The 14,319-nt window shown below is 37.7% G+C and overlaps 1 protein-coding gene across 1 annotated transcript in view; it reads right to left on the reverse strand.

The window, feature by feature from the left end:
• LOC135770631 (uncharacterized) overlaps positions 1-9,182 on the reverse strand; it is a 107,112-nt gene extending 97,930 nt beyond the window's left edge. Inside the window, exons 1-4 of the mRNA XM_065280278.2 lie at positions 9,001-9,182; positions 7,881-7,979; positions 2,825-2,938; positions 2,518-2,631 (exon numbers count right to left, since the gene is read on the reverse strand). Of these exons, the coding sequence (XP_065136350.1) occupies positions 2,518-2,631; positions 2,825-2,938; positions 7,881-7,979; positions 9,001-9,044 (371 nt within the window). The 5' untranslated portion in view covers positions 9,045-9,182. The remainder of the gene's footprint in view (positions 1-2,517; positions 2,632-2,824; positions 2,939-7,880; positions 7,980-9,000) is intronic.
• Between the last annotated feature and the right edge of the window lie 5,137 nt (positions 9,183-14,319).

Below are 14,319 nucleotides of genomic sequence, written 5' to 3' on the forward strand. Positions count from 1 at the left end.
GGGGTATAGTCTCACGGTAATAAAAGCGCGTTTTTAAGGTGCAAAGTACTGACAGGAAGTTTTATTTTATCAGGTTTGTGCGTGTACCGTATGTTTACACTGGCAGCACGACTCTATGGGTTCAAGGTCAGATATTATATTTCATAAAAGTCTAGTCTAAAAATGGCATAGCAACCTGTCAAATTGAACTGTGACCTTAGAATCAAAAATGTAATTGAATCGAGGATTTGGAGAATCATGACACCCCCATTAACAATACATTAAAACTTTATTTAAAGATACAAATATTCGATTATTATTAGGGCTGTCAAAAGATTAATCGTGATTAATCACATCTAAAATAAAAGTTTGTGTTTACATAACATATGTGTGTGTAGTGTGTATAATTAATATTTATATATAAAAACACACACAGTCATGTATATATTTAAGAAAAATTGGTTATATTTATATATAAAATATTTATATTTCTATATAATATAAATTATATAAATGTTTATACAGTATATAAATGCAAATATTTCTTAAATATACACATGAATGTGTGTGTATTTATATATACATAATAATTATACACATTACACACACATATGTTATGTAAACACAAACTTTTATTTTAGATGTGATTAATCACGATTAATCTTTTGACAGCCCTAATTATTATATTATTGTTAAATGCCCATCTCTACTGTGAATGTAACCTACTAATAAAACTTTCATATGACTTTTCATTTACACTATTTTATATATAAGGACTCTAACTGAGTGCCTGCACAGATGTGTCTCTCTATGTGAACATGTGCTGTATAATAATGAAGATAGGGGTGACCCCGAATAGTCGAAGATTCGATGCATCGATAGGAGAAGCCTGATTCGACTACCAATATCACAGTCGAATCGTCGCAGATGTGTTATGAAATGAGGATCATTCAATTTTGGCCGTATATGGGTGCACACATTATCTGATTTCACATAATAACAGCTTTCTCACAATATATTAATATACAGCATATTATGATAATGCTGCAAATAATATGTGAAGTAGCAGCTTTCAATAAATATTTTTAAAATGCGTTAATAAATCCAACAACCCCTGTGACCGGGCTACACGTCCATAAGAGGTTTCTATGTTAATAAACCATTGCCTCTTTGTTTCTACATTTAAAAGAAAAAGCTGGCAAATGATATTATGCCTTTCGTTCTTTTAATAATTTCTATATTTTATTTTATTTATAAATCACTTTGGGTTATCTGATTTAACTTTTGGTTTGTGTTTCGTTTCCGTGCACTTGAGGCATTTTGCATATTTGTTCTGCACTTTGTTACTTCTGACCTTATTTTATAAAAAAAAAATATTTATTATAAACGTAAATTCCTATCTAATTTAGTATGTAAATTTTGGATAGCTTTTCGTTGTATCGATGTTGCGCTATTGCTAACGGGCTAGGTGCTCTGCGTCTCATATTTAGGAGTTCATCAAACTAAACATTAAAAAACGGATGTTTTTCGACGAGTATAAGTTTTTAAAATGTATTTAAAACAGAGTGGTTATCTTGTCAAAAGTTACAAAACAGGTAAGCCGGGGGTTTTTTTCGGTGATGAAACGGAAACTAGTATCTGCACCGAACCTATTTCTGCCTGACACGAATGTCTTTCTTGTGATTTAATATTATAGTCGGTCGGTGTTCACTTTCAAATGATAGCAAAGAGATTCCTGAAATAAATAATATCATCATCCGGTCTTTCTGTATCTAAAGTTAATACAGAGATGATCAAAGTCAAAGCAAGCAAGCAGGTATTTCTGTGCTAAATAATAACGCGTAGTGTCTATAAAATCATTAATTTCAGTGTTTTTCTTGTTATAAATTAAAGTTTAATGAATTGTATATAAAGATTAGTTTTTATCATTTACAGTCACAATCACAAATTATTTGTCATTTCTCATTTGTCAGGGTTTTTTTTGGTCATGACTGCTTTGACGCGCTATCTCCAAATTAAATAAAAACACTTAATTGTAGCCGGAGTTTCCAAGGCAGGAACACCTTTGTTATTTTTTTAGGTTTAGTTTGTCAAAATGTATTTTTGTGTGATGTTCTGTAGATCGTGGCTTTAAAATGTTATGAATAATTAAACAAATGTTGCCTTACATTTTACCTTAAAAAAAATATATATAAATGCATCGTCAGTTTTGTCTTCGTTCATCACTTGAAAGACAGTTTTGGTCACTTTATCAGACAGTTGTTTATGTGTGCTGCTTGTGAAAGAAAATAAAAGTTACCAATTTGTACCTGGTCTGGCCCCCTGCCAACCCATGCACACAAACATAGATGATTCGACTATCGGTCGACTATGGAAAGATTCGACAATTCTGATTCGAATATGTAAATACTTAGTCGAGGACACCCCTCAATGAAGATAACATTTACTAAACACAATCACAAGAATAATGTATCATCTGTTTAACAAAACACATCATCATATAAAAGCTATAATCACATGTTTCAGAGTGTTTTATACCTGACAGCAGGAGATGTTGATTCATTCGTAAAGTGCCATGGTGGATTCATAGACCGATGACTCTTCATAGACACACAACTGAACTCTGGATCTGATCTCTTCTGATGATCTGAACTATAACACACAACAATAATCTAGTTAAACAATTTAACAGAGAACTTGTACAGATGTGTCTCTCTATGTGAACATGTGCTGTATAATAATGAAGATAACATTTACTAAACACAATCACAAGAATAATTTATCATCTCTTTAACAAAACACATCATCATATAAAAGCTATAATCATGTTTCAGAGTGTTTATACCTGACAGCAGGAGATGTTGATTCATTCTTAAAGTTTATTGGTGGATTCATAGACCGATCACTCTTCATAGACACACAACTGATCTCTGGATCTGAGCTCTTCTGATGATCTGAACTATAACACACAACAATAATCCAGTTAAACAATTTAACAGAGAACTTGTACAGATGTGTGTCTGTGTGAACATGTGCTGTATAATAATGAAGATAACATTTACTAAACACAATCACAAGCAGTGTTTCCCACAGGATTTTGAGATACTGTGGCGGTGATGACGTCACACGCTGATTAGCATATATGTGACATCATTGCGTCGTGTTTTACTCTTTCATCCGTCACATTATATTGCATCTTAACTGAATGCTATTTTTACATATTATTTGTACTGTTGTCTATAAAATAGTGACAAAACAGGACCCAGTAATGACCCACGACCCAGTAACTCTTTGTTTAATTCAATCAGCTCTTTCTTTAACTGCTGCTAAAAACGCTGATGTTGCTCTTCTCAGGGCCGGGGGCGTTCACTGTTTAGGCGCTGCACACAAAGAGAGAGGGAGGACGGAGGCGCGCTGAGCGCTCGCTGCAATGAATTAAGCCGTTTTAAATAGTAAAATTAAAATGTAAATGGTAATCATGAAAAATCTATTTGTGGCGGCCAGTGTTGATTCTGTGGCGGCACGCCACAGATAAACCAATATTATGGGAAACACTGCAATCATAAGAATAATTTATCATCTCTTTTACAAAACACATCATCATATAAAAGCTACAACAGGGCTTTAGACTAACGTTTTTGCAAAAGTTAGTTGTACCCAAATTTTTGACTGCATCATATTTAAAGTTCACCCAAACCTGTCATCATTTTCTCTCTCTCACGTTGTTATAAACCTGTATAAATGTCTTTGTTCTGATGAACACGACTGAAGATATTTTGAGCAAAGTTTGACAAAGATGACGCAGCCACACCACAAATCGCGCAGTAAGGAAACCTTTAACAATCTTCAGAAAGAGCGTGAACAGAAATAAGCACAGGGTCATGACTGGACAATTATCTTATCATTTAATGTGAAACTTGGTGAGTGTCGGCAGATTGATAGCTGAGCGGTCAGCAGTGTTTGAGGAGTCATAAGCACTGTGCTTATTAGGCCTGGGGCGGTAACCGAATTACCGCCATACCGCGGTCACAAGACCCATGCCGCGGGTCTGAGCTCCTTACCGTCATAACCGCAAAAAAATAAAATAAATACACTTGAAACATTGGCTTGCACTTGTGTGTATATGTGGGGAAGTTATACACGCAGCTTGTTAACAACCGCAGCTTGTTAACTGAACATTAACCTGATATGATTTTTAATATTAATTTGTCATTCAGCCGCAACAGATCAACAACAGAATCAGGTTTCATACATTATTAAATTGTCACGCAACATAGAGCACGCGATCAGTCCGAGGATTGATATCCAAAGAGGTTAGATTGTCTCTTTTTCATCTAGCCTACCACAGTGGCTATTTCTAAAGCAGGACACATTTCAAAAAGTTTTGCTTTTGCGTCTTCTTTCTCCGTTTGTGGAAAAAAGACAGATGTTTATGGTATGACAGACGCGGACTGCCCGGGTGCGCGCGAGACAACCGCGGACTGCCCGGGCGCGCGCGAGACAGCCGCGGACTGCCCGGGCGCGCGCGAGACAGCCGCGGACTGCCCGGGCGCGCGCGAGACAGCCGCGGACTGCCCGGGCGCGCGCGAGACAGCCGCGGACTGCCCGGGCGCGCGCGAGACAGCCGCGGACTGCCCGGGCGCGCGCGAGACAGCCGCGGACTGCCCGGGCGCGCAAGACAGAGACGGACCGCGTCATCTTGCGCACACACACGCGTCTCCGTGCAGCTTCAAAGCTATACTCAGGCACGGACACATATGCAGTACAAATGATTTCTCATACAAATGGTTAACTTTACCAGACCGTCAGGGCAGCAATAATTTGCGTCATTTACATGCCATTCATAAATTAAGAATAGAAAAGTGGCGAAATGTCTGTAGGCACGTTTAGACACGTGCAATGCGTTAAAAATTTTTTTTAAACTGATATTAATTGTTCATGTTGTTGAATGTTGAAATTGGAGAAATGTGGAAGGAAATAATATTCACTTTACATGTTCCTTAAGTAATTTGCACATGTTTTGTATTGAAGATAAATAAATCATGCATGTTATTTAACTGGTTGTCTTGCCAATAAACCGCAAAACCGCGGGAATTTGTTGATTACCGACCGCGGAAAGAAAAAATCCAAACCGCCCCAGCCATAGTGCTTATATTTAAATTTAGAATAACCTCATAATTTGATGACATGAGTGCAGTGATTCCAAAGGGATGTTCAAAAAGTCAATAATATGTTAAATAAAAACCTCAATGTCTCTTTCTTGTCATCCTGCCCTCCGTAAACCTGCGCCAGTGATATGCAAGATGAGGTTGCACCTTAAATTACCTTAAATTATGGTCATGCAGATAAAAGTAAAACAACATTCAAAACTGTAAATGGTGAACTTTTTGGGTACACTCACAATAATAACAAAATATTGTACTTTTAAAATAAAAAACATTGTTTTGTGCTGCATCGGTTTTGGAGCATGTCACAAAAAATAACAAACTCAAATAAGCTAGGCTACTTTTAAATTGTTTTGTTAATTTGCTAATTATTTGAGTGAAACACATTTTGTGTAGGGTTATTTATTTCATTATTTTTCACTAAAGACAGACGTAATCATCATGTTCTATAGATTTTAATGCTATTTGTGCATGAAACTTAACCCTTGGGGAAAATTAGGATGGGGAATTATTTAAAAAATGAGTGAACAACGTGAATCATGGATTAATTTATTTCTCTATTTAAGAGTCTGGCAGGGCAGTAATCGGGATACAGCAAATGCAGAAAAGTTTAGAATAAGGGGTGGTATAGGATTATAATAAAAACAGCGCTCCTGGCTTTTTTCTATAAATTGGGCGCACGCGACATCACTGCTGTACACCAGGTTTACAAAAGAACTGGCTCACCCTAGATCAGGGGTCTTCAATTAAAATAGCTTGAGGTCCAGAAATGAACCCTCCTCCAAGCCAAGGTCCGGACAATTATGTACTGCACGTAAAAACATAAATTGACGGCTTTCACCAGACTAAAGAAATTAGTGTAAATCTTTGCTTTTATTGAACAAAATGTAATGTATTCTGAATAATCTCTCTTAATTCATATGGATTTTCTCTCTTAATTTGTACTGTTCCTTTAAGTCTATAAAAATGTAAATAAGCTCAAATGAAATAAATCAGGTTAAACTGAGTTTAACTTAAAGATGGAAGCATAATCTAAAAAAATCACATTACATTTATGTTAACTTGCATACATTAATCTGACTGAGAACTTTAGTGGGAGAAATTGCTTTGTCCTTTCCAGCTAACATTTTAAATATTATTTTCCTCACTTCATGTCTTTCTTTTCCATCTAAAAATGTTTCACGCAGCATCCATGCACTATTTCCCCATCTGAACGGGCTTGTTATGCTTACCTAAAGTCCACTGTATTTTCAGTGAACACTCATAGGCTCGTTTTTGGGTGGAAGTGAGTGAGGGCCCGTGTGGGTCGCTCAGACTGGGCTTTTAGTTCATTTATTTTTCGCACCCTTCCCTCGTACAGTACTGCTGAGGGTAAGTTTCCACAAAGTGTCTATGTTTAGTTTTGTAATAGCGTTTAATGTTACCACTTTTGACAACCGCAACAGACTCCGAGCAAATGAGAAAGAATAAATGCGTATTTTTCCACCCACCTCAAAAAAGAAGTTTTCAGCACCAACTTTCCTAATTTATGAGAATGCCATTGTTTTTCACACTCTGCTCTCTTCACTGCACATCTGTCTGTGATTGTTCGTGTCGGCGCGCAGCACTCAAACCTGGGTCGGTGTAGGACCCAAATAGCGCTACTGAGCTGCCTTTAAGTGCCTGATATAAAAAGGATTTTATAGTAACGTTAAAAAGTATTTGCTTTTTATTTATTTCATTGCATCAAAAGGATTTGCGGTCCGGAACGACGCATCTTGTGGTCCGGATTCGGACCGGGGTCCGCCATTTGGTGAACCCTGCCCTAGATTGTATATGGCTCATTACCTGGGCTGATATGACAGGAGGTTGATTGGTCAGTGTCTGAGCATTGGTTATGGTCTTCAGACAGGTCAGTCCTTAACTTAACATTCTAAACAAAAAAGTTGTCAATCGTTCTTTTTATCTTCTCTCATCATCTGCGGCTACATCTACTCTGTTTATCTGACGGGCCTGGGCTACTGACCTCTGTCTGACTACAGCACACACGCATTATTTAAACGTACACACACATACAGGAATATCTGGACTACAACCAATCAAAGGGAGGGGTCCGCCTTTATCTCTGATTGGTTTAGACCACAACATGGGCCTAATCTGTGTCTGTTGTTGAACCACAGGGAGACTTGCAGAGTTATGGAGACTCTTTATCCTTTAAACGGCTGGTTGCACCGGTGCGACCTGAGATTTTTTAAGTCACACTATTGAGAAATTAGGTTGCATTCTAGAGCCCTGTATAATCACATGTTGTGTTTTTATACCCGAGAGCAGGGGCCCGTACCATGAAAATGGTTAAACAAACTCAGGGTTACAGGATTAGTTTCAGATTGACAAAACCAAGCCAATGTGCAGGCCTTGTTGGTAAAAGCTATTTTCATGGTACCCAAAACCCAGGATTTGCACAAACTAATCCTAAACAAAGCTGGCTAACCAACTAAACCAGCTTCATGGTATAGGCCCCAGGAGATGTGAATCCATTATTAAAGTACACTGGTGGATTCATAGACACATCACATCACCCTTTATAGACACACAGCTGAACTGATCTGATCCCTTCTGATAAACTGAACTATAACAACAGATTTAATACTTTAAATTACATTAATAATATTTTTGAAGATGATCATAATTAAAAACAACACTTAAATATTTTCCTATAATATAATTGTTTTGTAATAAAGTGTTTCTATAAAGTACCTGCATCCTGGAGAAAAATCTTCATGTGTTGATGTTTGTGTTTGATCCATGATGGAGCTGCAGAGGTGAATCTGATCAATCTGATCTCCACAACTGATACTGAATGAAAATAACATTCAGACACAAAATAAACTTCAAATCAAGGTGAATAAACAGACATTATAAATCAGATAAATGAATGCTGAGTGTTGAAAAAACAACTGCGTCATCAACAGGTTTCACGCACTTCATCAATCCGGAAGTCGGCCTTATTTGCGATACTGAGCGTTAACAATGCTATTGAACCGAACGGACCTCACACATGTTTGCTGCTGAAAATGGTTAATTACTGTCATGTTCTGGGCTGTACTAATCGGTCGGACCAGGAAAAACATTTGGAGTACTACAGCCTGCCAAAAATTATTACAAATCAAGTAGAAGAGTGCAAAAAAAAAGAGGAAAGAAGGCGCTTGTTTTTCCCAACCCACAAATGTTATTTCTTATCCGGACATCGCGAATATAGGGCCACTTTAGAAATAAATAATAGAAGTAACATTTTACAAAAAATGTGTAAAAGTATTTTACAAACAGCAACGTAGTATCAATAAGAGTGCATACTATTACACTACAAAGTTAGTTAAGATATTAAGAAATGGGAAGAACAAACACAAATGTTGTCAACATTCTCAGTCCACAACCAAAAAGCCAGCTCGCACAGATATTTACCACCTAATAAATGTAGTTTATATTGCGCCCTTTACTGCTTATCAAGTCATTCTCTGTATGATTTAGCAACTTCCACAATCTTTTTCTGTGGTTTCGACATCATAAATTAGGAGGACAACGTCTTAAATACTACTTTAACCATGTATATGTATATGAAAGATCATATGTTGTTTACATCCGAGTATCTCCAACATGGCCTCACATCCGGATAACGGACCAAACCGTGAACACCCTTATTACCTCACATGAACACTATGTTAACATAAATATCGCTAAGTGTCACATACAGCGCAAAACATTCAATAGATAACGCTATTAATGTTTTTTTTAAGAAACTATCAAATAAATATCAAACAATAAATCGATGTTTTAGAGAAACATGAAGTGAAAAGCGTCTCATGACACCTAAACTTACAATCTGTCTGGATTCACGTCCTCAAAATCTTCCAGCTTTAACATCAACTACACACGAGACAATACCTGAATCTGATTTCATAAACCTTATATTAATCCGTTTGATGATCGGTGTGGTGACGAACCAACTCATCCCATCTCTATAAAATGGCGGATGGAAACGCGGAACTTTTTACTTTCGCTTTAAACCTGTGACGTCAACGACAAGACGATCAATCGCTTGATGTTTTTCTCCCTCTGCTGGTGGTAAACGAGCATTACATATTTACATTATACAAACGTTATACAACTAATTTAACAGATTTAATTTAGAAACGAGGAGAAATTAATGTATTGCTTTACATTTGTGTGTTTACTTTCACTCATGAAACAAAACACATCAACATCAACAATGATTAAACTGAAATCTAAATTTCTCCTCTTTTCTTCCACTAAAGGAGTTCAGTCATATGGGTGTTGTTGTGTATGTTGTTAACGTTGTTATTTAACTACATTTCCCACAATGCACTTGTAACGTGTGTTTCCGGATATACATGTTCCGGTGTTATGATTCTTACGCATAGTGAGAACTGTGAAAATTGTGGGGATAAAGAAAATGTTGAACATGTATTATTGTATTGTACATTGAATGAGGTGGAAAGACAGATATTTAAAGATAAGGTTCAGGAGGTAGGACGGGAATGGAATCTGGTAGGGATACTGGGATCCGAAGGAGAGAGAATTAGAATTATTAGGAAGGCACTATTTACCTTTTTAAAAAACTCAGGATTGTGGAGTAGGATCTAAAATGAAATGATATACACACTCCAGTACAGTAGGTGGCGGCATGCACCTAAACGTTGTTTGCAGTCCGCCATTAAATAAGAGAAGAAGAAGAAGAAGAAGATTCTTACGATGAAGCAGATGACAAGCGCCCTGTCCCAAATGGCACACTCCGGACTTGTGGTCCTCCTCAGAGTCCACACTTTGATGACATCACGTAGTCCAGACTTTAGGGACCCTTGATGCGAGTCCACGTGGGTGCACCGGAGTCGTATTTTGGGACAGACTCGAGCATCACACCGGAAATAGGTAGAGAAGTTGCCCGTCAGCGTGGACTCCTCCCTTCCGTCGTCTGATTGGTCTGATTGCCCTTTCGCAAGGACTTCTGGGTTGGCAAAGTGCGCGAAGCCTGCTGCAGTGCGGGCTTCGCTGAAGACCGCATCAAGGGGGCAAAGGAGGCGCTGATGAGCACACTTCAAAGCGGAAAAATGACAGATGGGACACCCTACGGACTCGTGGACTAAGCGAGCACGCGCAATTTAAGGCCACAAGACCGAAAGTCCACATGAAGTGCGCCATTTGGGACAGGGCCAAGGAAGGGAGCTTGAGGAGGGTCCGCCCCTTGCTACGTTCGGCGGCAGGCGGTTTGGCAACAGCTGATCTGTGACTGGAGTGTGCATGGTAGGAGGTGGAGTAGATTCCGGTAGTGATCCGGAAATGGAGGATGAAATGTTTGAAGGGGATGATGGCGGGAATGGAAATAATGAATGGAGTGTTGTAGAAAAACGGAAAAGAAAGAAAAATAGCGCATCTGAAAACGATAGTGATAATGGACCTCGTCTGACAAGAAGAAGGAAAGAGGAGTATAAGGTAGTAATGAAATTTGTAAACGGATCTTTCAGTGTTGTTAACCCGCTGAAGTTATCCAAAACAATAAAGGAAGTGATAGGACTGGTTGAAAGTGTTAAGAAGTTAAGAGATGGTAGATTGCTTATATATTGTAAAGATAGTGTGCAACAAAAAAGGGCTACAGGAGTTAAGTCAATCATGGATCAAAATGTAATTTGTTCTATACAGGAGGAAAAGAAATGGGTGAAAGGAGTAATAACAGGGATCCCTACAGAGGTTACAGTGGAAAAGATTAAGAAAGGTCTTACTGGAGCTAAAGTGATTGATGTAAAAAGGCTAAAATGTAATCGAAACAATGAAAGGGGAGACAGCCTCTCCGTAATGATTCATTTTGATGAGGAAAGACTGCCAAATAAAGTCATGTTGGGATATAGTTTCTCAGTAAGGCTTTTTGTACCCCCACCTTTGAGATGTTTTAAATGCCAAAAGTTCGGGCATGTAGCGGCGGTGTGCAGAGGCAAACAGAGGTGTGCGAGATGCGGTGGAGAGCATGAATATGGAAATTGTGGGCAAGAAATTAACCCCAAATGTTGTAACTGTGGAGGGGATCACAGTGCGGGGTATGGAGGGTGCAAGGTGAGGAAACATGCGGCTCAAGTACAGAGTGTCAGGATACAGGAGGGATTGTCATATTCTGAGGCTATTAAAAAAGTAGGACAGAATTTGGAATCAGGAGACAAAAGTAAAGAAAGCATGCAACGAAAGACAGAAATGGCAAATGAAAGTACAAAAGAGAAAGTTGGGATTAAGGATAATGTTGCATTTGTTACTTTTATGGCTGAAGTAGTTAATTGTTCGGCACAAACTGAAAGTCGGACAGAAAGAATTAAAATTATAATCAAAGCAGCAGAAAAGTACCTAGAGATCGAAGGTATTTCGGTGGATATGATTAACGAGAAATTAAAGATGCAAACAACATACACTCAACCAGGATGTGGTGCTATATAATGGTGTTGTTAATACTTCAGTGGAATGCTAGAAGCTTAATAGCTAATGGCCAAGAGTTTAAAAAGTTCATCTCTGATTTAGAAAACAAACCTGATATAATATGTGTACAAGAAACCTGGCTCAAACCTCAATTCAATTTTATATTACAAGGGTATGGGGTAATTCGAAAAGATAGGAAACAAGGTAATGGAGGGGGGGTAGCTACGTTTGTAAAGCATGGTGTGGGATACAGAAATGTTGAAGAGAATTTAGATAAAGAGGTGGTAATGATGGAAGTTTGGGAAGGGAACCACAGTACTAAAGTTATAAATTTTTATAATCCATGTGAAAAGTTAAGTAAGGAAGTATTGGAGAGTATAAGAGGTAATATAAATCAGAAAGTAATATGGTGTGGTGATTTCAATGCTCACAATACTTTGTGGGGGAGTATTAAGACAGATTTCAATGGGCAGATTGTTGAAGACATGTTAGATTGGGGACAGTTAGTGTGTGTTAATAATGGATGTTGTACAAGAATAGATGTATCACATGGACGTAGGTCAGTTTTAGATATTACCCTAATGTCAGAAAATCTAGCAAGAATATGTGAATGGTAAGTAAATAAACAAAGCACAATGGGAAGTGACCATTATCCTATATGGTGTAAATTTGGTATGGACATTACCCAAACTTTGTTGGAAAGAGTCCCAAGATGGAAATTTAAGGCAGCTAACTGGGAACTATTTACAGAATTGTGTCATAATAGCAGTGTTGGGTGTAACTAGTTACAAAGTAACTAGTTACTGTAATAATATTACTTTTTTCAGTAACTAGTAGTGTAAGGCATTACCCGTCTGAAAATGGTAATATTATTACAGTTTTCCCGAGCTAGTTACTTAAGTTACATTCGCCAGTAGCACCTTCATCACACAAGGCACAAAACACAGAGAACAAAAGGGAAGGGGAGGAGGGCGTGAATGGAACAGTGATTGGTCTAAGTTTGGCACGAGGTATCATTTACCATCACCGATTGGTCGACACCCGGCAGCCAGCAGGACAGAGCGGCAGCGGCACACTCAAAGACAGATCGGGTAAATGGAAGCGTCAACAACGGCAAGCTCTTTTTCAGAGGAAGGTTCCCAGCAACAGAAAGCTAGTTTCGACGAGTGGAGATTCAGTCATATTTTATTATGTTCAACGGAAGGAAAATAACTTGACGGTGAAGTGCACACTCTTTAATGTTTCTCCAAACGCTGTGCCCCACGTCCAGTAGCGGGTAAGGAAGCCAGCATTTTCTTGGCCGTGGCTTGCCCAAATAAACATTCTTGTCCAGAAAAAAAATGTAACTAGTAATATAACTAGTAATATAACTAGTTACTTTCTCCAGGGAGTAATAAAGTAAAGTAAGGCATTACTATTTTTGAGAGTAATATGTAATACGTAATATATTACTTTTTTGAGTAACTAGCCCCAACACTGCATAATAGGATGTGTGAAATGATTTTAGGTAATAATGGCGTTGAAGAGTTAAATAAGGAAATAAGTGAAGTCTTAAGAACTACGGCAGAGGAAGCAATAGGGAAAAAAAAGAAAACCGTAAATAGTAAGAAAGCAGTACCATGGTGGAATGAAGAATGTAGTAAAGCAGTAAGGGAAAGAAATAAAGCGATGAAGAAAGCCAAAAAATCTATTTTGTTTAGTGAGTACATTAACTTTAAGAAAGCACAAGCAGTAGTAAGGAGAGAAGTAAGAAAAGCTAAAAGAAATTACTGGAAAGAGTTTTGCAATAGAATAGGGGAGGATATTGAAATTAATGAAATTTGGAATATGATAAGGAAGATGGGAGGGATTCAGAAAAACAGCAATGTACCAGTTTTAGTAAATAATGGAAAAATAGCAATAAAGGATAGTGATAAAGCAGAGATGTTAGTGGAAACTTTTGTTAAGGTGCACAGTAATGAAAATATGTCAGAGAATATGAGGAGGTATAGAGAACAGAAAGTTAGGGAGAATTCTCACATATATGTTAAGAAGAAGCCATCAGGAAGTTTGGTAGATACAGAGTTTAATCTATATGAGTTAAAGAGAGCACTTGTGGGGGTCAAGCGTACTTCTCCAGGCAAGGACGACATATGTTATGAGATGATAACGCATTTATCTGATTTATACTTAAATATGATTCTAAGACTTTTTAACAAAATATGGGAAACTGGGAATTTACCTGCAGATTGGAAACATGGGGTGGTAATACCAATAGCCAAACCAGGAAAAGACCACTCTCAGCCAATTAATTATAGACCTATTGCGCTGACGTCAAATTTATGTAAAGTTATGGAACGGATGGTTATGAACAGATTGACCTATGTAACTGAAAGTAGGAATGTTTTCTCTGCATGTCAAAGTGGATTTAGAAAAGGGAGAAATACGATGGATTCAATATTATGTTTGGAAACTGAAATTCGAAAAGCTCAAGTTGATAAAGAAGTGTTAGTGGGAGTGTTTTTTGATGTAGAAAAAGCCTATGATATGCTGTGGAAAGAGGGGCTCTTAATGAAACTGGAAAGCTTGAGAATTGACGGAAGAATGTATAACTGGATTATGGGTTTTTTATTTGGAAGAACGATTCAAGTACGAGTAGGGACTGCTTTTTCTCAGATCCTTCCAATTGAGAATGGAACTCCCCAGGGAAGTGTGAGTAGTCCTATTCTTTTTAATTTAATGA

The sequence above is a fragment of the Paramisgurnus dabryanus genome, chromosome 8 (assembly GCF_030506205.2).
Source record: "Paramisgurnus dabryanus chromosome 8, PD_genome_1.1, whole genome shotgun sequence".
NCBI lineage: Eukaryota > Metazoa > Chordata > Actinopteri > Cypriniformes > Cobitidae > Paramisgurnus > Paramisgurnus dabryanus.